This window comes from Argiope bruennichi, chromosome 5 (genome assembly GCF_947563725.1).
Source record: "Argiope bruennichi chromosome 5, qqArgBrue1.1, whole genome shotgun sequence".
Lineage (NCBI taxonomy): Eukaryota > Metazoa > Arthropoda > Arachnida > Araneae > Araneidae > Argiope > Argiope bruennichi.
Window position 1 is genome coordinate 103,527,993 of NC_079155.1, and position 18,931 is coordinate 103,546,923.

Here is an 18,931-nt window from a genome sequence, read left to right on the forward strand (position 1 = left end):
TGTCGGAAAAGGTATTAATTCACAATTAAATACTTTAGAGCAGTTTTTATTTACTGTAAGGGACCTAAACATTAAATTATAAAGAATAAATAGACGATTTCTGTTCTTAAAGTTTGGTTATTTTTTTAAACGAAATAATGATAATTTTTATGTTAAATCACTTGTTTCTTATTTGTTCTCGAATTTTATTGACAACCTTTTGGTTGATAATCTCGGTCATGTTTAATGATATTATCATTATATTCATATGTCACTCATGACATATTTAAAAATCTGATATTATATTCTTCATATCACTCGTGAAAGCCATTTTGCCATTTCAACTAACCATATAAGCGATCAATATTCATTTTTGAGTTAAAATAAAATAATAGCCGTAGTATAGATTAATAGTATAATAGTGTCATAAGCGACACGATACTCATATAAGTATGGGGGGACGAAAAAACATCTAATGGGTCGAAAATCAAGGTCAAAGAATGACTAAGAATTCCAGAAATAGTATATCCTTCCGCGTCTCACCTCTTAGTGAGGTAGAATCGAGAGAATAACAGTTGTTGCATTCTATTATTTGCATGTTTGCTAAGTTTTGACTGCTAAATTAAAAGGAAATAATATAATTATAGGCGTTTATATTAAAATAATTAAAGTATAAATAATAAATATAATTAAAGGTGTTTTTATAATTATATACTTGTTGATATCACCGGTGTGGCTTGGAATTAAAATATTCTCGTGTATAATTTTTAATGTAAAAATTAATATTATATAAATTATTATAATACACACAACCCTCTTAAGGCACCACAGCGCTTGATTGATATCCTTAAGTCTTAATCACTCGCAATCTCCTCAAGATAAAGGGTATTTCAATTCTTTATTTCAGATTTTTTTTTAGGCACCATTAAACAATTTTCAGCAAATGAATATCAAAAGATATGAAACAGAAGTTTAAAAAATAGTGGTTGAGTAACTTGGGGTTTGTTTTTACTGTATATCAAAATCGTCTGCGTTAAGCTTTAAAAATGGAAGAAAAATTGCAAGAAGAGAATTATCATTGAAAAGATAAAAATTTGAATTTTAAGATGATATTAAAATATTTCTTGTGAGATAATTTGTTCCGAAGTTACTGCAGGAAAACGTCCAATTTTCGGTTCCATTTTTAATTAATTGAATATTAAATTAATTTTTGAACTCTGAAAAATTTACAGTATTCTTTTTTTATTTAAAAAAATAAGTGTATATAGTTTGTCTGAAATTGTCTCAGTTGTTTAATAACTCTTTTTTATATTTGCTGATATGCTGAGTGATATTGTTCAGAAATCAGTATTACTGACTGCAATCTGAAATTTACTAAATTCGTAAAATCAAGCAAAACATTTCTAAAAATTTAATAAAAATCTGTTCGCAGAAATTTTTCTTTGGGAAATAAAGTTAAAAATATGCAAAAAAAATTATTATTAAGAAATTTTCAAAGCTAATATCATGTCTCAAAATTAGAGATATCCACCTAATACAATGTCATATCTTTATTCGAGTTAAATTTTTTGAATTTCTTGATTTTGATTCAATATGATTATTAAATTCTTTTTACGTATGCGTTTTTCAATTAAACTCCAACTAAACTGGTACTTATGAAAGGATAAAACAATGCTCTATCATTATGAAAAGTTAGATTATTTTATGTCTTCAGGTAAAAATTAGAAGAAGAAATAATAGAACCAAATAAACCAAAAATAAAATCATCCGGACACAAAAAATTACGATATCGAAAGCATCAAGATTTATTCGTTAACATTTTCTATAACCCATTGAAACCATTTTATCATGGGAAGCTTGAAAAACTTGCGTAGTTTGTTTATCACAAAAAAAGGAGAAAAGATCCATTTTATCAGTGTGAAACCACTGTATTGCTATATGTATTGATTATTTCAGGTACTATCACATTAAATGACTATTAAACTTAATTTCTCAATTTTTTTCATTGTTTAACTTTTTTTCAATTAAATTATATATTCTTTGTATATACCATTTTGCCTTTTTTTTTATTATTATTTGAAATATTTCTATCTTAAATAATTAAAAAAAGCGGGTCTTATGGACTAATTTCCCACTTTTCTCGAATGGAGCAAATAGGTTCAAATCAGCTTCGAACATGAGGAGATAATTACAAAGACACAGTTACAGTTAAGTTTTATTGACTCGATAGACGGTTATTTTTTTTACTGTTCAAAAATTTTCTGTAGATCATTGAATCCCATGACTTAAATTTATAATGCTTAATTCTTTAATTAAATTTATTGTTAAGGAACTTTTTCTAATGATTTTTATTTTTTGCAAAATTGAATTTTTCCTTCCATAACTCTCTCTCTCTCTTTCACACACACACAAACACGCGCGCGCGCGTACTCCTTTATGCGTATCATTCAGCCTTTAATTTGATATTTATAATCTGTAATTTTTAATTTGTTATTTATAATTCTAAATTTATTATTATTATATTAGTTTTATTATTCATTTGTCATCATAAATAATTTGTTATATTATATTATTAATAATATACTTAATCCATTTCAAAAATTCTAAAATTAATCTAGTGTTTTCTCGTAATATATCGAGCCAATATGCCAATTTCTTTCAGCTCGATATCTGATGTATACCAACTATTTTTCAGGTATTTTCAAAGAAAAAACTAAAAAAAGGCAATGCTCAAATTACTACTATAGAATACTGATGCATTTAACGACTGGTTGCATATTTTTATTTCAAGGCAATAGAAGACAAAACATTCATTTTTGATTTTGCTTCCAAAACTGAAACTTTCAATAATTCTTCTCGTCTTCCGAAGTAGAACTAATTTATTCCCCTGTTCACATCCCGTGAATGTTTAACAATAATAAAGCGAGGGAAAGACATAATAGTCGGAGTTATCCATTGATTCAGTCTTTAAAAAGAGAGGCCGGGCAAAAAATAGTAATTTTACACGTACTAATGGAATCCCACATGCAACAGGGACGAAACATTTCGATGGCTCGACGATTACAAACAAAAATGGCAGATTATACAATTCAGTCCCTCATTGACTAACCCGTTGCAGCAACTGAAATACTTTATGCGTGAGTAACGGTGAGTAACAATCAACTCTCCTGCTTCGACGATTCGTCGGGGTAAAAAGATACTCACTGAGAGGGATATTTGACAATAAAAATGGACGAAATAAGCGATAAAAATACCCTCCCTCCCACCTCCTTCCAGTTCTAGCGTGTTTTCAGTCGGTAGAGGAAGCTTCCAGAAGTGAGTGCGTGCGCGACGTACGCATATAATTAAATCGGCTCGTTTAACAAATTTTCATTTAATAGGATTTTCGTGTGCTCTATGAATCCAACCAACAAATAAAATTTCATTGAATTTTAAGAGCACGCTAACAAGGGAAGATAGATCCATGCAGATGCGAGTTTTTAAAGTGCTGGATACGGTATGCAGTTACTGTATGCAGTTACTGTATGTTTTCAAATACGGAAACCCTATTCGCTTACGCACATACTCCAATCAGATTTCATTAATTGTGATTTCATTGATAAAAAAGTTTACGGTGACAGATGGAGGAAAATTTGCTTATTTTTCGAAATTAATATATAGACATTACACAGTCTCGATATAAAGCAAACGAATACAATTTTAAACCAGCAAAAGCGGTCTACATAAAACTTTCTCGCATAATCTCTAATAAACTTGTCGTGACAGAGAATTCCTTATACGGCATTGGCCTACAATAGTTACGAGATATAAACTTTTGCCGCGAATTTAACATTTTTATTGAATCTATCGTGTCATCCTTGGCGAGTTATTTGGCGATTAATCCCTGGCATGCGTTAATAGAATTCAAAAATCTAATTTGGATTTTACGAACATTTTGAAACTGCACTTCCAGTCACGAAATCCCATACCAAATTTGATATATTTTTCATTGCATTTCTGAATGATTGAGTTTACATATTTCTGAAAGTACAGACTGGCAGACAGTCAATCCTTTGTTGGTATCTATATAATAGATGTTAAATCTGTGTACCGAATTTCATTTATATAGTTCTCTTCGTTTTGTAATTAGCGTGTTAACTTATATTCAAACAGCCAAACAGACGGACTTCCTTTTAATATATTTTAATCAAAACTTGATGAAAATTTGCAAATTTAGTGTAAAGACTATATACAAAATTTCAACCATCGTACTCAAAGCGTTTTTCAGTTATCTGTCACAGACAGGCAAGTATGCAGATGGACATTTTCTAAATATGGGTTTTTTGAACCCTGGGAAGTCTAAAAATGAGATTCGTTAAATCTGGAGTTCGATTTTTCTGATGATTACAATACTTTTTCCATACTACGTATATTAGAAAGTAAAAAATGAAGCTCGCATCGTAGAACAGCATAAAGAAAAAAAAATTTCAAACTAAAAACTCCGGAAAAATACTCTTCTTGCTCACTGAGTATCACTCCTCTGATAAGTAAAACCTCCGACATTAGCAGATACGAAATTAGGGAACGGATATTACAGCATTTGATTGGTGATATTTAATTTTTGATCGTGCTATGCAAATATTTTACCTTTAAATATTCATACGAATTAATCTTGCATGGTAAGAAGTGTATTGATTCCTATAATCATTTGTTGGCCTCACAAACTTCAAATTGACGCGTTGACTGCCAAGCCTATTGTTTTATAGATCTTATCATCTGTTAATTATCTCTGTCTGGGGGTCAACGCATTTACTTTGTATTTATTAGTTATACAAAAGATTATTAACAATTAGTTAAGAAAGTGCGTGCGTATATGTCCGCTATGCCGATGATCTATAGTTAGCTATCAAATATGATGCAGATGTACTTTAGAAGTTCAAAATGTACATCTGGGAATTTTTTTTTGAAATTTTAATTAATTTAAAATTAAGCAAATTTGTGATATTTCTCGATTATAACTTCTGAAAATATTATAACAGAAAATTTGATTTTTGCACTATTTTAAATTTTAAAAATTGTCTTACAAATTTCGACAGTTTTTAGAGATATTTTTTGAATAATAAATAATAAATTTAATAATAATAAATAATAATAATAATTTGAATGATAATAAATAATTTTCAATAGTAAATTTCATTGTTGCAATGAATAAAAGATTGTTTTCAATGTCTCATAAAATATTTAATCGCGTGATTTTCTTCCATTGCTTAAAGATAAGGAAGAAAAATTTTGTTATTATCTGAACAATTAAATAAGGTGCCAGAATGTGAAATTGCATTGCCGTAAAAGATAATGCTATATTTGAAATAGATTATCAAAACATTTAAGTTTTTAATGTTAGTATGGTATCAAGGAACTTAGTTCAGAAAGTTTTACTTACGTAAAAAATTTAAATTAAACACAATTAATACACTTCGGTGAACCAGCTGGTCCCCAAAGGCAGCTAGCAATATATAATTAAGTACAATTTACAATAATTATCTGCCTACTATATGCAGCAGTCGAGGAATAATCTACTGGGATAGGGTTGTAATGGGTTGAATTTTTATGAGTAGCTGTACAGCCAAAATAATGCATATTTATTTTCGTTTACAATGCCAAATATAACATTTGAATATTATATGAGCTTTTTATACCAATTATATGCATACCGCATATATCAATTATACACGGTTATGGCATACCGCATACGGTATGCCAAATGGCTGCATCTATGAAACACTGTATTATGTATTATTTAGATTTGCTGTTCTTTTTTATTTTTCAGATTTTTTTTTTGAACTTGTATTATAAAGCATTAAGAGAAAGAGGTTTCATTATGTTAGGGTGCCTTCAAATTTGTTCTGAGACAAGTTATGTAAAAGTGGAATTTACTCTGTAAAATAATAGCAACTTTTGTCATACTGTCACTAGTCCGTCGCAATTCGAAGCTTTTCCATGAATGCGTTTGTTTCCGGAATTTAGTTACATTATTATATGATATTCAAGATAAAGAAACTCGACCAATCCAAAGAGGATATGCGGGTAATGTACAAACAATTGGGCGATAGTTCGCAGAGCTAAGCAAAATAAATAAATAAATAAAAATAAAAAAATAAAATGAAACTACTGTGGAGTTTTTCTAATTTGTATTCTCTTATAGCTTCCATTAGTATCAACGAAATATAAAACAGAATATAAATGCAATAAATAAGAATTTAGAAAGTATGAAATTTACAATTATAATAGAATTTAAAGAAAAATAAAGTGCATGAAACTTTACCGTGACATCGATATTTAAAGGCTCCGTAATAAATTTATAGAAAATTGTAACCATTATTTCTTGCTTTATATTTTCAGACACTTGATTTATCAAGAAAATTTATTCAAAATCCCATCAAAATACGGAATTTTGTTTAAATTTATTAGCTAAATTCAAATATGTAATTCAAAACCGATATGTTTTAAAATGCTTAACACCCATCACCGATAGAACTTTATGAAGAATTATAGTTAGAAAAAGTATCGTGGTAGTTGCGTTCAATTTTGTATTCATCATTAACTAGTGGTGTATGCGCTCGCATCATATTTACTACGACATTTTTTTTAAGAATGCGCTAAACAGAAATGAGGCATCGGCATAATGTAGAAAAAAGAAGCAATATCTTTGTACAAGAAATATTTTTGAGTTAATCGTGTGTATCAGTGTTTCTAAAGGATGAATATCATAGACCAAACGTAAAAAATAAGAAAAATGTACCTAAAAAATTTTATTATTATTTATTTAAATTTGTTAGATGAATTCAAATATGGAATTAAAAACTGATGTGTTTTAAAATGCATAACACCCATCAGCAACAGATTGTTGTCAAGAATTATAGACAGAAAGAGTTCTGTGGTGGTTGCACAGTGGTTGCATTTGTTCACATCATTAACTAGTGGTATATGCGCTCAAATTGTATGTTTATTGTAACATTTTTTTAAGAATCTGTATGACAGAAATGAGACACCAGCATATTTTTGAAAAAATAGAAGCAATATCTTTGCACAACAAATATTTGTGAGTTAATCATGTGTAGCATTGTTTCTAAAAATCTCAATTTTTTTTCTTATTTATTTAATTTGTTCGATTTCTTAAATTTTTTTTAGATAATTCTAAATACGTGATTAAAAACTATATTTTAAAATGCATAACACCTATCACCGACAGATTTTTGTCAAAAGTTATAGGCAGAAAGAGTTGCGCTAGTAGTATTTGCGTACATCATTAACTAGTGGTGTTATGCGCTCACATCGTATTTACTACGACATTTTTTTTAAAAAAATGCATTTAACAGAAATGAGATACAGGCATATTATAGAAAAAGAAGCAATTTCTTTGTACAACAAATATTTATGAGTTAATCGAGTGTGGCATTGTTTCTAAAAGATGAATAACAAAGGTCAAGCATAAAGATAAAAAGAAAAAAAAAAAAAAACACACCTAATAACTGAAAAGCGATCGATGTTTTCATCTGCCGAAATCTAGCCTAACAGCAAATCCTTTTTTTTTCTTCCAAATCTGGCATCGAAGAGGCCATCGATAAAGACACCCGCTGAAGCATCGTAATCGCATTATGGTTATGAGTGTTGACAGACACGCCTTTCTCATGTTCCAGCGGATGAGTAAACGCTGCGAAGATAGCGATAATTTAAATTGCTAATAAAACCGGAGAGTTTGTTTCTCTTTTCTCCCAGTGAGCACCTGTCAGAGGCAAACCGGAAGAAACAAAATGGTGGCTGTTTGTTCAGACACAATAATGGACAGTTCTCCGACATGAATTAATGTGTTTCATTAAACTTACAACTTTATTTATTTCGTCGTTTTGTCCGAACTGCTACTGGAGAAATTGATACGTGATTTTTTTTTAATAATTCATCACGGTGAGGAGGAAACATGTATCAATCTTTAGGGCAAAGGGGTAGTCTTTCCACTTCGATATGTCTTATTTCAATTTCTTAATACTTATTTTGTTACTAATTCTTTAGGGAAAGGATTGTAGAATTTTTAAATTAGTCAACCCCCAAAGGAACATTTTGGAATTTTAGAGGCAATTAAATATTCAACGATTGATAATATTATAAAATTATTGATATGATTTTTTAAAATATGTGTTGAAATCAGTTGCTTCTCGCCGTAAAATCAGTTTGTTCGTCTTAGAGTTGTAATTCATTTTTTTAATTCTATTTAAAAAAAATTTGAACTAGTTATTAAGTTTGATTGCAAGCCACCATTAAAGTTTCAGGTGCTAAATATTCAGGAGTAATGTCATGTTTAGTCGATGAAAGTCTTTTACAATTTGTTAAAAAATTTAGTAAATCAAGGTTTTTTTTTTTTTTTTTTTTTTTTGTCTTTTAACGAGTTTGTGTTTTTTAAAACCAAAAATTTAAAAATTTGCTTCTTAATATTTTTTTTTGTGAGTGTTGTAGTACTTAATTTCTGATACAACAGTTTTCTCTAATGATGTTTCCCGAACCTTCATTATTCAAATCAAATAAATTATATGTTAACTTATTTATTCAAATGAATTATTTAGAATAAAAAGTACTTTAAAAAATGAACAAGAAATTTAAATCACATTGAGTACAAATCTTACTATTTCATATTTGGCAGTTTTTTTTTTTTTTTTTTTTTTTTTTTTTTTTGTAAACGAGAAACGTTTCGATTTACGTAACGATTCGATACGATTTTACACTTGTTGGTCGTATTTCAAAATAATCGATTCTCGTATGTTTTCGAGCTCTGGATTATACCATTCAGACGACAGATTTCACATGAAATAATCAAAAGACATTGAATGAAACGATTTGATTACCTTGAAAACTTCACAACCAATAAACGAATTGAGAGACTTTAATGAAAGTAAAGGGAAAATCAATGCCACAGAATTATATTAATTTTAATATAATGTACAAATTTAGTTATTCAAAAGATAGGTAAGAGGCTCTAATCTTATTTTTAAATGGTGCTTTAAAAATAATCATTAACACAAAAAGGCAGGTATTTCATAGGAAAATTTTAAATGACTCTAATTATTACATTAAGTCATAAGATTAGTTTTATAGTTATTTTTGTAATTAAACTTTAATGTTCATTTATTACCCAAAAACTAATTAGATGGCCTCCATTAAATTCCTTAAAAGACGATGCAATTTCATTAGCAACCAAAATAAGTAGTTGAAATTTCAATAAAAGTCAATCTATATTGAAAATATACAAGGTGTTTATAAATTAATAATATCCCATGTTTGCAAGTTTGTTAAAAGAAAACCAAACAAAATAAGGCTTGTTGTTCATCAAAAATAAAAAGTAACAGTTTAAAGTTTAAATTCAAAAGAGTTATAAGTATTCTAAACGAGACTCTCCAGAAATACGAAGGATATCAAAGCGGTACGATAACTCATTCCACAACTTTTTTTGCATGTTTGGAGTGAAGCTATAAAAAGATACTGATATACATGTATGGCGATACTTAATTTTCTTTCTGGAGTTACATAAAACATCAGGTGTTTGTTTCTCTGCTTCTAATTGACGTTGCCGAAATTAAAATATACATATCTGCAGGCTTTCTAGAGTTCTTTTTCAAAAAATAGGAAATTAGTTATCATTTCACCTTGATATCTATCGTATATCAACAACAACTTCACATACTTATAGCAGTGTAGAATTTAAACTTTCAATTATTATTCTTAATTTCCGATGAATAACAAGGTTGTATTTCCTTTTGCTTTATTTTAATAGCCCTGAAAATTTAGGATATTCATTTATGAATAGCCTATATGTATTTTTTTAATTACAGCCAGTCACCCTGTTTCCACAGAACTAAGTTGTATTAACAGGGATTATTGTGACTGGCTGCTATGCTTATTAACTATCCAAATTTTTCATGAGAAAACAATGACAAAAGTTCAAAGAAACTTCAAACTGTTTGTAAAAGGCTAGATATCTTTTCCATCATTTTACCCTATATGTGTTTTAAGCCTAAAATATACGGGCGAACCCAATATCCAGGGATTCCAATGCAATACTAAAGGTTAAAATGTGAATTTATTGCGTTACCATTTTATTTTCAAACCACCAGATACTTCAAACCATCTATATCAGAAATATTCAAGATTCAGAATGATCAAACAATGGCTTTGTATTTTTTACAAGGCCCCACACACTTGTATACTGTGGAGAATTTCAACATTCAGCTATTATTTGTAATTTCCGATGACTAACAAGGTTGTGTATTGTATGTGGGATTTATTTTAATAGCCCAGATAATTTGGGATATTCATTTATAAATACCTTATACGTGTTTTAAACTTAAAATATAGAGGTAACCTAATATCCAGGGACACTAATGAAGTGCTAAATGTTAAAATGTGAATTTAATGAGTTACCACTTTATTTTCAAAACAAGAGATTAAATTTTCTTAAGAGACATTTCAAACCACCTATACCAGAAATACTCAAAGAATTTTTAATCTATCAGAATCTTCAAATGGCTTCGATATTTAATTCCACCTTAACATTCTTTTGATTCGATGCAAGCAATAATCGAAATCACTGAAGAAGATCATACCATTTTGGTTATAAGAGGAACTCACGTTTAAGCATAAAATATCCAGGGACGCCAGTGATGTGCTAAAAGTTAAAATGTTAATTTATTGTGCTTTTTTTTATTTTCAAAACACCAGATTAAATTTTTCTTAAGAAATATTTCAAACCATCTATACTAGAAATATTCAAAGCACTTTTAATCTATCAGAATTTTCGAACAAAAGGCTTCGATATTTAATTCCAATTCAACATTCTTTCGAATCGATGCAAGCAATAATAGAAATCACTGAAGATAATCATACCATTTCGGTTATAAGTGGAAAATTCACTAATGTAGCTTTGTGACAAGCCACCAACAACATTAAATCGCGTCCACTGCCGTTCCGACCGATTCTTCGAGTCACGCGATCCTTTGCAGATGGTGCGAGGAATATGCAAATGAAAGGCAACTTTCTAATCTAATGAAATTTTTCGAACAGCTCTCGTTGCTCGAATGGGGCGGACATCATTAGTTCATTTGGTAGCAGAAAATGTAGCACGACATGGAACGCCAAGTCACGAAGTCGTACTTTGGATATTCCAGAGTGTGGGTTAATTGTTTTAGTTTTTAATAACTGTTTTCGAAGCCTTGACCAAAAAAAAAAAAAAAACTTTGTCAAAATTGTGGTTTTAATAAATATTTAAGTAGTTCAGAAAGTAATTGGAAGTAAAGTTTTTGGCAAACATTATTTGGTGTTTATGATAGGTTTTAAGCCATTTTTAATGACTATTGTCTTGATTTTTCAATTTTTAAAGAACTTAGAATTTTTTTTAACGGAAGTGTTTTAATTATTTTATAACTACTCATTTCCCGTCACTGTCCTTCTAGTTTTCTATTATTACGACATCTTGTATACACATAAATAATTTGCATATATTAACTGTGTTTAATATAACTGTATTTGAATGTTTCTTATAGAATATTATATATATATATATATATATATAAGCATATAATTTTTTAATCAGAAGGCAATTTCGAAGACAGTGAAGAGACTTTCGATTTTTTTTTTTTTTGACGTTGTTTTATTTCATCCGAGGGAGGCACGCATTATGTACAAGCAAGAGCAAAGAGCACACACACAACACACAGAACGACACAGAGGGAAAAAGCTGATGAACATTTTATCCCTGGTCTTATATAACATGAGATACTGATAGGGAAAATATTTCTCCATAGTGCTTATATACAATGCGATTTCGATAAGGATTTTCGCTACACGCGCCGACGAGGCAAGGGAAACACAGGGATCATTTAAAAAAAGAATTTGTTAAGTCAGCGGTATTTTGTCCCTTCACTCGGAGTGTGGGAATGTGAGGATATTAGCCGATTCAGCAATTTTACAAAGCTTCTGTTGAATTAATTAGATAAAAAAAGTGGAATGGGATCAGGAAGAATGGAATCATGGGAATGAAGTTAATATGGGCAAAATTGAACTAAAAATTAGGAAATTAATTAAGTTTTGTTTTAAAGTAAATTTTTAATATATATCTTAATATATATAAATTACGTGTCACGTTGTTTGTCCGCGATGGACTCCTAAACTACTTAACCGATTTCAATCAAATTTGCACACCGTATGCAGTTTGATCTAACTTAAAAGATAGGATAGCCCTTTTTTTGAATTTTTAATTAGAATTTTAATTATCAATTAAAAACTAACTTTCCCACCAAAAAAATCTTTTCATTTTTCCCATCGCCAAATGAGTACGGCTTCAGTTTTTTTTCCCAACAGTCATGAAGCTAGGCTTAAGATTTTTCGGCTGATCATTTGAAACGATTCTATTTATTTTCTTAATGTTTGATGCATTTAAAATTAAACATTGTTAATGAATCGATCTTTCAGATTCATTCTGAAGTACTTTCGAATTAAAATAAAACAAAATAAAGGAAATTAGAAATTTCTAATCTGCATAGCTTTACCCAAACTGGAGTAGAAAATACGCGCATTTGCTTTAGCATAATTGGCGTTGAAAATTCACGCATGCGCATTGTTTTCTTATTGTTGACAAATATTTTCAACGGATGCGGATTTGGTTTTGATGGTTTAATATGTTTCCGACAGATTATTTCAAACGATTCTGTTTATTTTTTTAGTGTTTGATGCATTTGAAACTAAACATTGTTAATTAAACGATCTGTTTATGATGAATCTGAGAAAATTCTGTTGAAAACTTCTTGAGATATTATATAAATTAAGAAAAATATTCTTTAGTGACCATAAGGTTTAAATACTCAGCGACTCTGTTTTCAGTACTCATATTTAAAAAAAATTGCTTTGTTTCAGTAAAAAAAATATTATTATATTTATTGCAGTTTAATCATTTCCACTTTAATTTAAAGCATAAATTCTACGGGAGCTAACAGAAAATGAGAGAGATACATATTACGTTATGGCTGAAGGCCTTTATAATAATATGGGTGAATTATATGACTATTAAAATTTGAAGTTTTAAAATATTTTAATGAAGAAGCAATTAAAATGGGAGTTCCATAAAATATTTAATTATTAAAATTTTAACGTGCATTAAGATTGGCGAACCAGCTGGTCGCCAAAGGCGGCTAGTATATATATATATATATATATATATATATATATATATATATATATATATATATATATATATATATATATATATGACTGCCTTTTTACCAACTCCTGTATAAACTAATCAAAATATCTCATAAAGTGCGTGATCTTCAATCTTGAATTTTGCAATTAATCAAAAGGCAGATTTATCAATTTCAGAGCTTAATGCTGATGCAAATAAAAGATTTGGCGAAATTACCTTATACATTATCACTTCCATCAGGTGTTTTTTTTTATATCAAATTGTTTTAAAGTTACCATGTCAACAGCTAGAAGCAGCCTGGATAACATTCAAACTTTTTGCAATCCATTTTTGAAACAACAAATTATGAGATTTAGATACAAAAATTAAATTTACAATGTGTCAATTTTTATGCCTATTTAATGACTTTCGAGAAACCATCACCGCAGAAGGATATTTTTTTTTCAAAGTTAATTTTTACCGATTTTTTTTTTAACTTGAGCATTTTAGAAGCATTTGAAATCGTGCAACAATATATCTAGAAAAAGATTTTATTTCTATTCCCGGATTCGGACAAATATATAGAAAAGAATTTATAGATATGTTTTTGACATCCTTGTTTCTTTCTCGACAATACTGTATTAAAAAAAAATGCAAATATCGATTTCAAATTTTCACCAGGTTTTTTTCCCCTTTAAATAACATATACGTAAGCAAAATAGGAAATCAAAATTCATTTTAATTATAAAAAATATAGAAAAATATTTTCCCAAACTTACGCTTTTTTAAAAATTAGATCCTGCCCTAATTAAGCTATTTTAAAGTTCCACGGCTAATTTTCTACGTCTATTAAATTTTTTATTTAAACATTTCGACTAAGATCAATAGTCTTTTACTTAATCTTGTAAACACACACACACACGCACGCACACACACACACACACACACACATACAGTTTTCTCTAATGATCTAATGAAACGCGCGCGATACTTAAATTTTATATCCATTATTCGGCCCGATAGCCGGGAGCAAATATAGTAATATGTTTGGGATGGCTAACCTAAAATATTGCAATTTTTCATGACAATTTCATAGAACTATTCTAGTCCGTGGATGTACCAATAGAAAAATACATTATTTCATTTTTTATTAATATTTATATGCAAATATGCAGTAATCTTTCTTGTTGATACGATCCTTCCAAAAATCCAGTATTTTAGCAACATGAGGAGCGTTAAGAGGAAAACAAGGCACTGTGTTTCGATATGAATGTTCTTCAAAGAGGGACAGAACAATAAAACGCAGTTCATATTTTTAATAATTTGTAATATTTATTACGTTCTAACCGCATTTGACAATCAGAACTAGTTCTCCTGGATTAATAGTTGTTAAAAATCTTTATTAAATATTTTGTTTTACTTAGCCTTAATGGTTCCGGCAGCAAAATAATTTGAAACTTCAAATCTTGGTAGAATTTAACTCATACTTTTAGAAACCTTACACAATTCCGTTCATTATGTTATAATTTTTTTCTCTAATTTTCTTAATATATTGAAGGAAAAACAATTTCTAATTATACTGAAGGAAAAACAAAAACGTTTAAAAGTGGAATGCATTAAATAAATGACATTGCTTAGTGCTTAAGTTAATCCTTAATTGTAAATACAACAAAATCTCAAAACTTTTATTAAAAGCATCATGCCTTATTCTAAAAATTATTGAGCATTGAAAATTTAGTCCAATCTTCGTATCTTGATCATCCATTTTGGAAAAAAAAAAAAGGTCAGAATATGGATATTATCAACAATGAACTCGATTTGTCTTTTACCTTAATTACGAAATATTTTTTAAATTAATTTACAATATAAAATAGCGAAAAATTGGTATCATTGGAAAGTTTTTAAATTTCAAAATTCGTTCTGTTATATTTTTAGAAATAATCACGGAAAAATGACCAAATTTCGCATATTTATTGATTAATTGAAATTCTAATGAAAATTTCAAAAGAATCGCTTCGAATTATGCACTGTCATACATCAAAATATACATGTGTAAAATTTAAAAGCTCTAGATAAAAAGATTTGAACTGTAAAGTTCCAATATACTCAAGTATGTGCTTAGCTTTATTATTAGCAGAAATTATATAATTTTCTACTTAATTCTTTCTTACTTTGTAATATTTTATCAGTATGCACAAGCTTTGCTATTAAAATTCAGTTTTTTTTTGGTGCAAGTCCACTATTTCTGCACTTTCATTAAATTCGGCAATTCGCTGATATAATAGATGTCAGATAACAGAAAGTCAATTGCAGTTTCATTATTCGTTCTATTATAGTATACACTCATTCAAATCTGCTGTTTCGGAAAATGATATATGCCATTTGTCATATTGAAACTTCAAAAACATCAATATGACAAATGCCATAGAATTAATAACTTATTTTCTAAACAGATTCAAAGTAGCAATTTCAAAGAATTGAAGGCTGACATATGTAATTTTCCTTATTCCACTACTTCAACCACTTAATAGCAATGATGTAAAACAAAGTATCTAATCATTTATATACTGTGATTCTCTCTAATTCATCATTTGTTGCAAGGGCCTCAATAACCTTGTAACAACTAGACGGAAATACTTTTGTCACGGCATCTTCAATACCTGAATAACGTCCAAACGGCTCTGCCCATTCATTTGAAGTCAGAAATTTGCATCTTTCCGACTTTAGTAGCAATTTCATAAGATGGCTAGATAAAAAGGCAGCAGCCATTCACTAGAATAAATGGAAATGGGTAATAACAGATGATATTAAACAGAAACTCATCGTGACAGAAGCCAATCATTGGCAATAGCCCTAAGCACGAGTTTCGTGCCGCGGCAAGCATTGCGACTGGGAGGCAATTATTTAACTCGAAGCTCGCGATCAGAAACGGCCATTATTCCCTCGTAACTTTTGATACCGAAATAAAAATAGGAAAACGAGAATGTTGTCGTTAGACATCACGAAGAAGCGGAAGACCTTAAGTGCTACAAGCAGGAAAGTGAATGATTCGACCTCTTTGTATTGATGGTTTTGGTGACATGAATGAATTCATTCTTGACATAGCAGTGCTCCAAAACTCGATGGTAGAATAATCAGTTATTTTAAAAAGGTTCTGAGGAATCGAATGTAATAAAATGTATCAATTTGCTTTTAGTGTACTTATTGAACTTAAATGGAACCAGCAGGAGTAGCCTTTTCGGAATTTTCTCGCTTACTCTCTGATAAATGCACTTGTCTGTTATTTTATTAACGTAACCTATTGTTGTTGTTGTTGTTGTCGTATCTATGCATACAGTGCTAGTGCAAAAGATTAGAATCCTCCAAAAGCCTTGGTGACAAGATCTGCAAGTTCTGGAGCCCGATGGCTATGGAGGATTTTGATTGGGGATGCTCCAAGTTGAAAGAGGTAACCGATAATGGCCTGGCAGTCAAAAACATGCTCTGGAGTTAGTTGCGAATGGGGTACTTGCAGATGGGATAGGATATTGGTTCGTGAGATCTTCATGCCTTTGAAATGTCCGGTACGTAGCCTAGCTACTGTAGAGGAAAGGTTTCTTGGGCAGTTTAGATCGGGGATTGTTGCAGAATTACTGTTATAGTCATAAAATAACGTCTCAAATTTCCTATATTTTAGCTATTGAATTTTAATTTATGATCGATAGATCATAAACTCCTTGATAGATTTGGTTCAAAATTGCATTTTGCATAGATATTAAATCTGTTATTAAATTTTATCCATCTAGCTTTCTTCGCTTTGTAATTATCGTCTCAACTTATATCCTAACAGACGTAATTTCCCTGAATGAATTTCGTTCAAAATTGGACAGAAATTTACAAATTTCATATTAAGACCATAAACAAAATCCATCCATCTAGCTCCAGTATGTTTACAGACAGACGTAATTCTAAAGATGTTTTGCAGAATCAGGGAAGCCTGAGATGTGAAGATTCGTCGAAAGCACGAGTTCGAATTTTTTGAGGATAACAATTCTTTTTCTTTGTATTCTTCGTATACGAGAAAATAAAAAGAATGTTTAATTTAAAAATATAGTCCATGTATAAAAAAAGACATTACATGCGATTATGCACCAGTATTTGCTTTCTAAATAGGTGATTTAATACATTAAAGAGCTATACTGGTTGCCATCTCGTTATTATTTTTGACATGCTGTAATAGAAAATCCGTTCTATTTCGTACTAATATAGAATATTCCATTGCTGGCTTCCAATAGTCTTCAAACAAAACAGAGATTATAGTTTTTGTATATTATACCAAACGATGAAACACGATTTACTTTGACTAAAATTTGTCTTTTCACATATGCTCCAAAAGATATTCTTTCTGTTTAACCCTTTCTAAGGCCGTGGGAAGTATGCTTCCCACCAAATTTATCAATCTTTGTATGAAATTATGTAGGTTGGCATAAGTTCTGACAAATTTTTTTTAGAAAGACAGAAACTTAGATGCTTCAGTTCTTTATCTCACGCAAAATGATGTATCTTGGTTTGTCACTTAATTATTAATTAACTAAATTAATTAATTGATCAAATTAAATTTATCTAATAAGCTAAATGAGTCCCTTTTCTTATTCTAATTTCAAGCCTAAAAATATTTTAACATAATATGACTAGAAAAAAAAATGCCCTTTAAAGGGTTAACTAACAATAGTGAAACAGAATTTTTCTTTATTCATACACTTTAACAGAGATATCAGGACTTTATTTCGATAAATATATATAATTATGCTATTATATGTATTCTGCAGAATGCTAAGCTTTTTCATCGCTAAGCAGTCAAATGTAAGAAGTATCTTATATAAAAATATTAGATAAAGATGAGATTATTGGTGGAAAATAAAGTAATTACTGGGTGAATGAATTTACTGAGAAAATAATGTATTTGCTGAATGAATGTATTTACTGAGAAAATAATATTTTTTACTGTGTGAATATATTTACTGACAAAATGTTTTTACTGTGTGAATGTATTTACTGAATGAATGTATTTACTGAGAAAATAATGTTTCTTACTGTGTGAATGTATTTACTGAGAAAATGTTTTTACTGTGTGAATGTATTTACTGAGAAAATGTTTTTACTGTGTGAATGTATTTACTGAGAAAATAATGTTTCTTACTGTGTGAATGTATTTACTGAGAAAATGTTTTTACTGTGTGAATGTATTTACTGAGAAAATGTTTTTACTGTGTGAATGTATTTACTGAGAAAATGTTTTTACTGTGTGAATGTATTTACTGAGAAAATGTTTTTACTGTGTGAATGTATTTACTGAGAAAATAACATATTCAATGAGGAAATAATGTATTATTCCTTAGCTGATATATTTATCAGTCATACTCACTTATTTTAGATTTTCTATTCTTTGTGATATATTCAAACCACTTTCTTTTAACTCTACTTCAATTTGACTTTTGAAACTTGCAGGTTTGGTTCCAGAATCGTAGAGCCAAGTGGCGTAAAAAAGAGAACACGAAGAAGGGACCGGGCCGGCCGGCTCACAATGCTCACCCTCAAACATGTTCGGGGGAACCCATCCCACCTGCAGAGATCGCGAGGAGGGACAGAGATCGTAAAGAGAAGAAACTGCGGAAGCAACTGGAAAGACAAGCCAAGAGGCTGCAACAGCAACAGAAAATTGGTGAGTTCTTAATGGAAGACACATATATCGAATGACAATGTTCTCTTTAAATT

At 29.6% G+C, this 18,931-nt stretch overlaps 1 protein-coding gene across 1 annotated transcript in view; it reads left to right on the plus strand.

Moving 5' to 3' along the window:
* Window positions 1–18,931, plus strand: part of LOC129969006 (homeobox protein unc-4 homolog) — a 96,362-nt gene that overhangs the window by 63,772 nt on the left and 13,659 nt on the right. Inside the window, exon 3 of the mRNA XM_056083398.1 lies at window positions 18,665–18,878. Coding sequence (XP_055939373.1) covers window positions 18,665–18,878 — 214 coding nt within the window. The remainder of the gene's footprint in view (window positions 1–18,664; window positions 18,879–18,931) is intronic.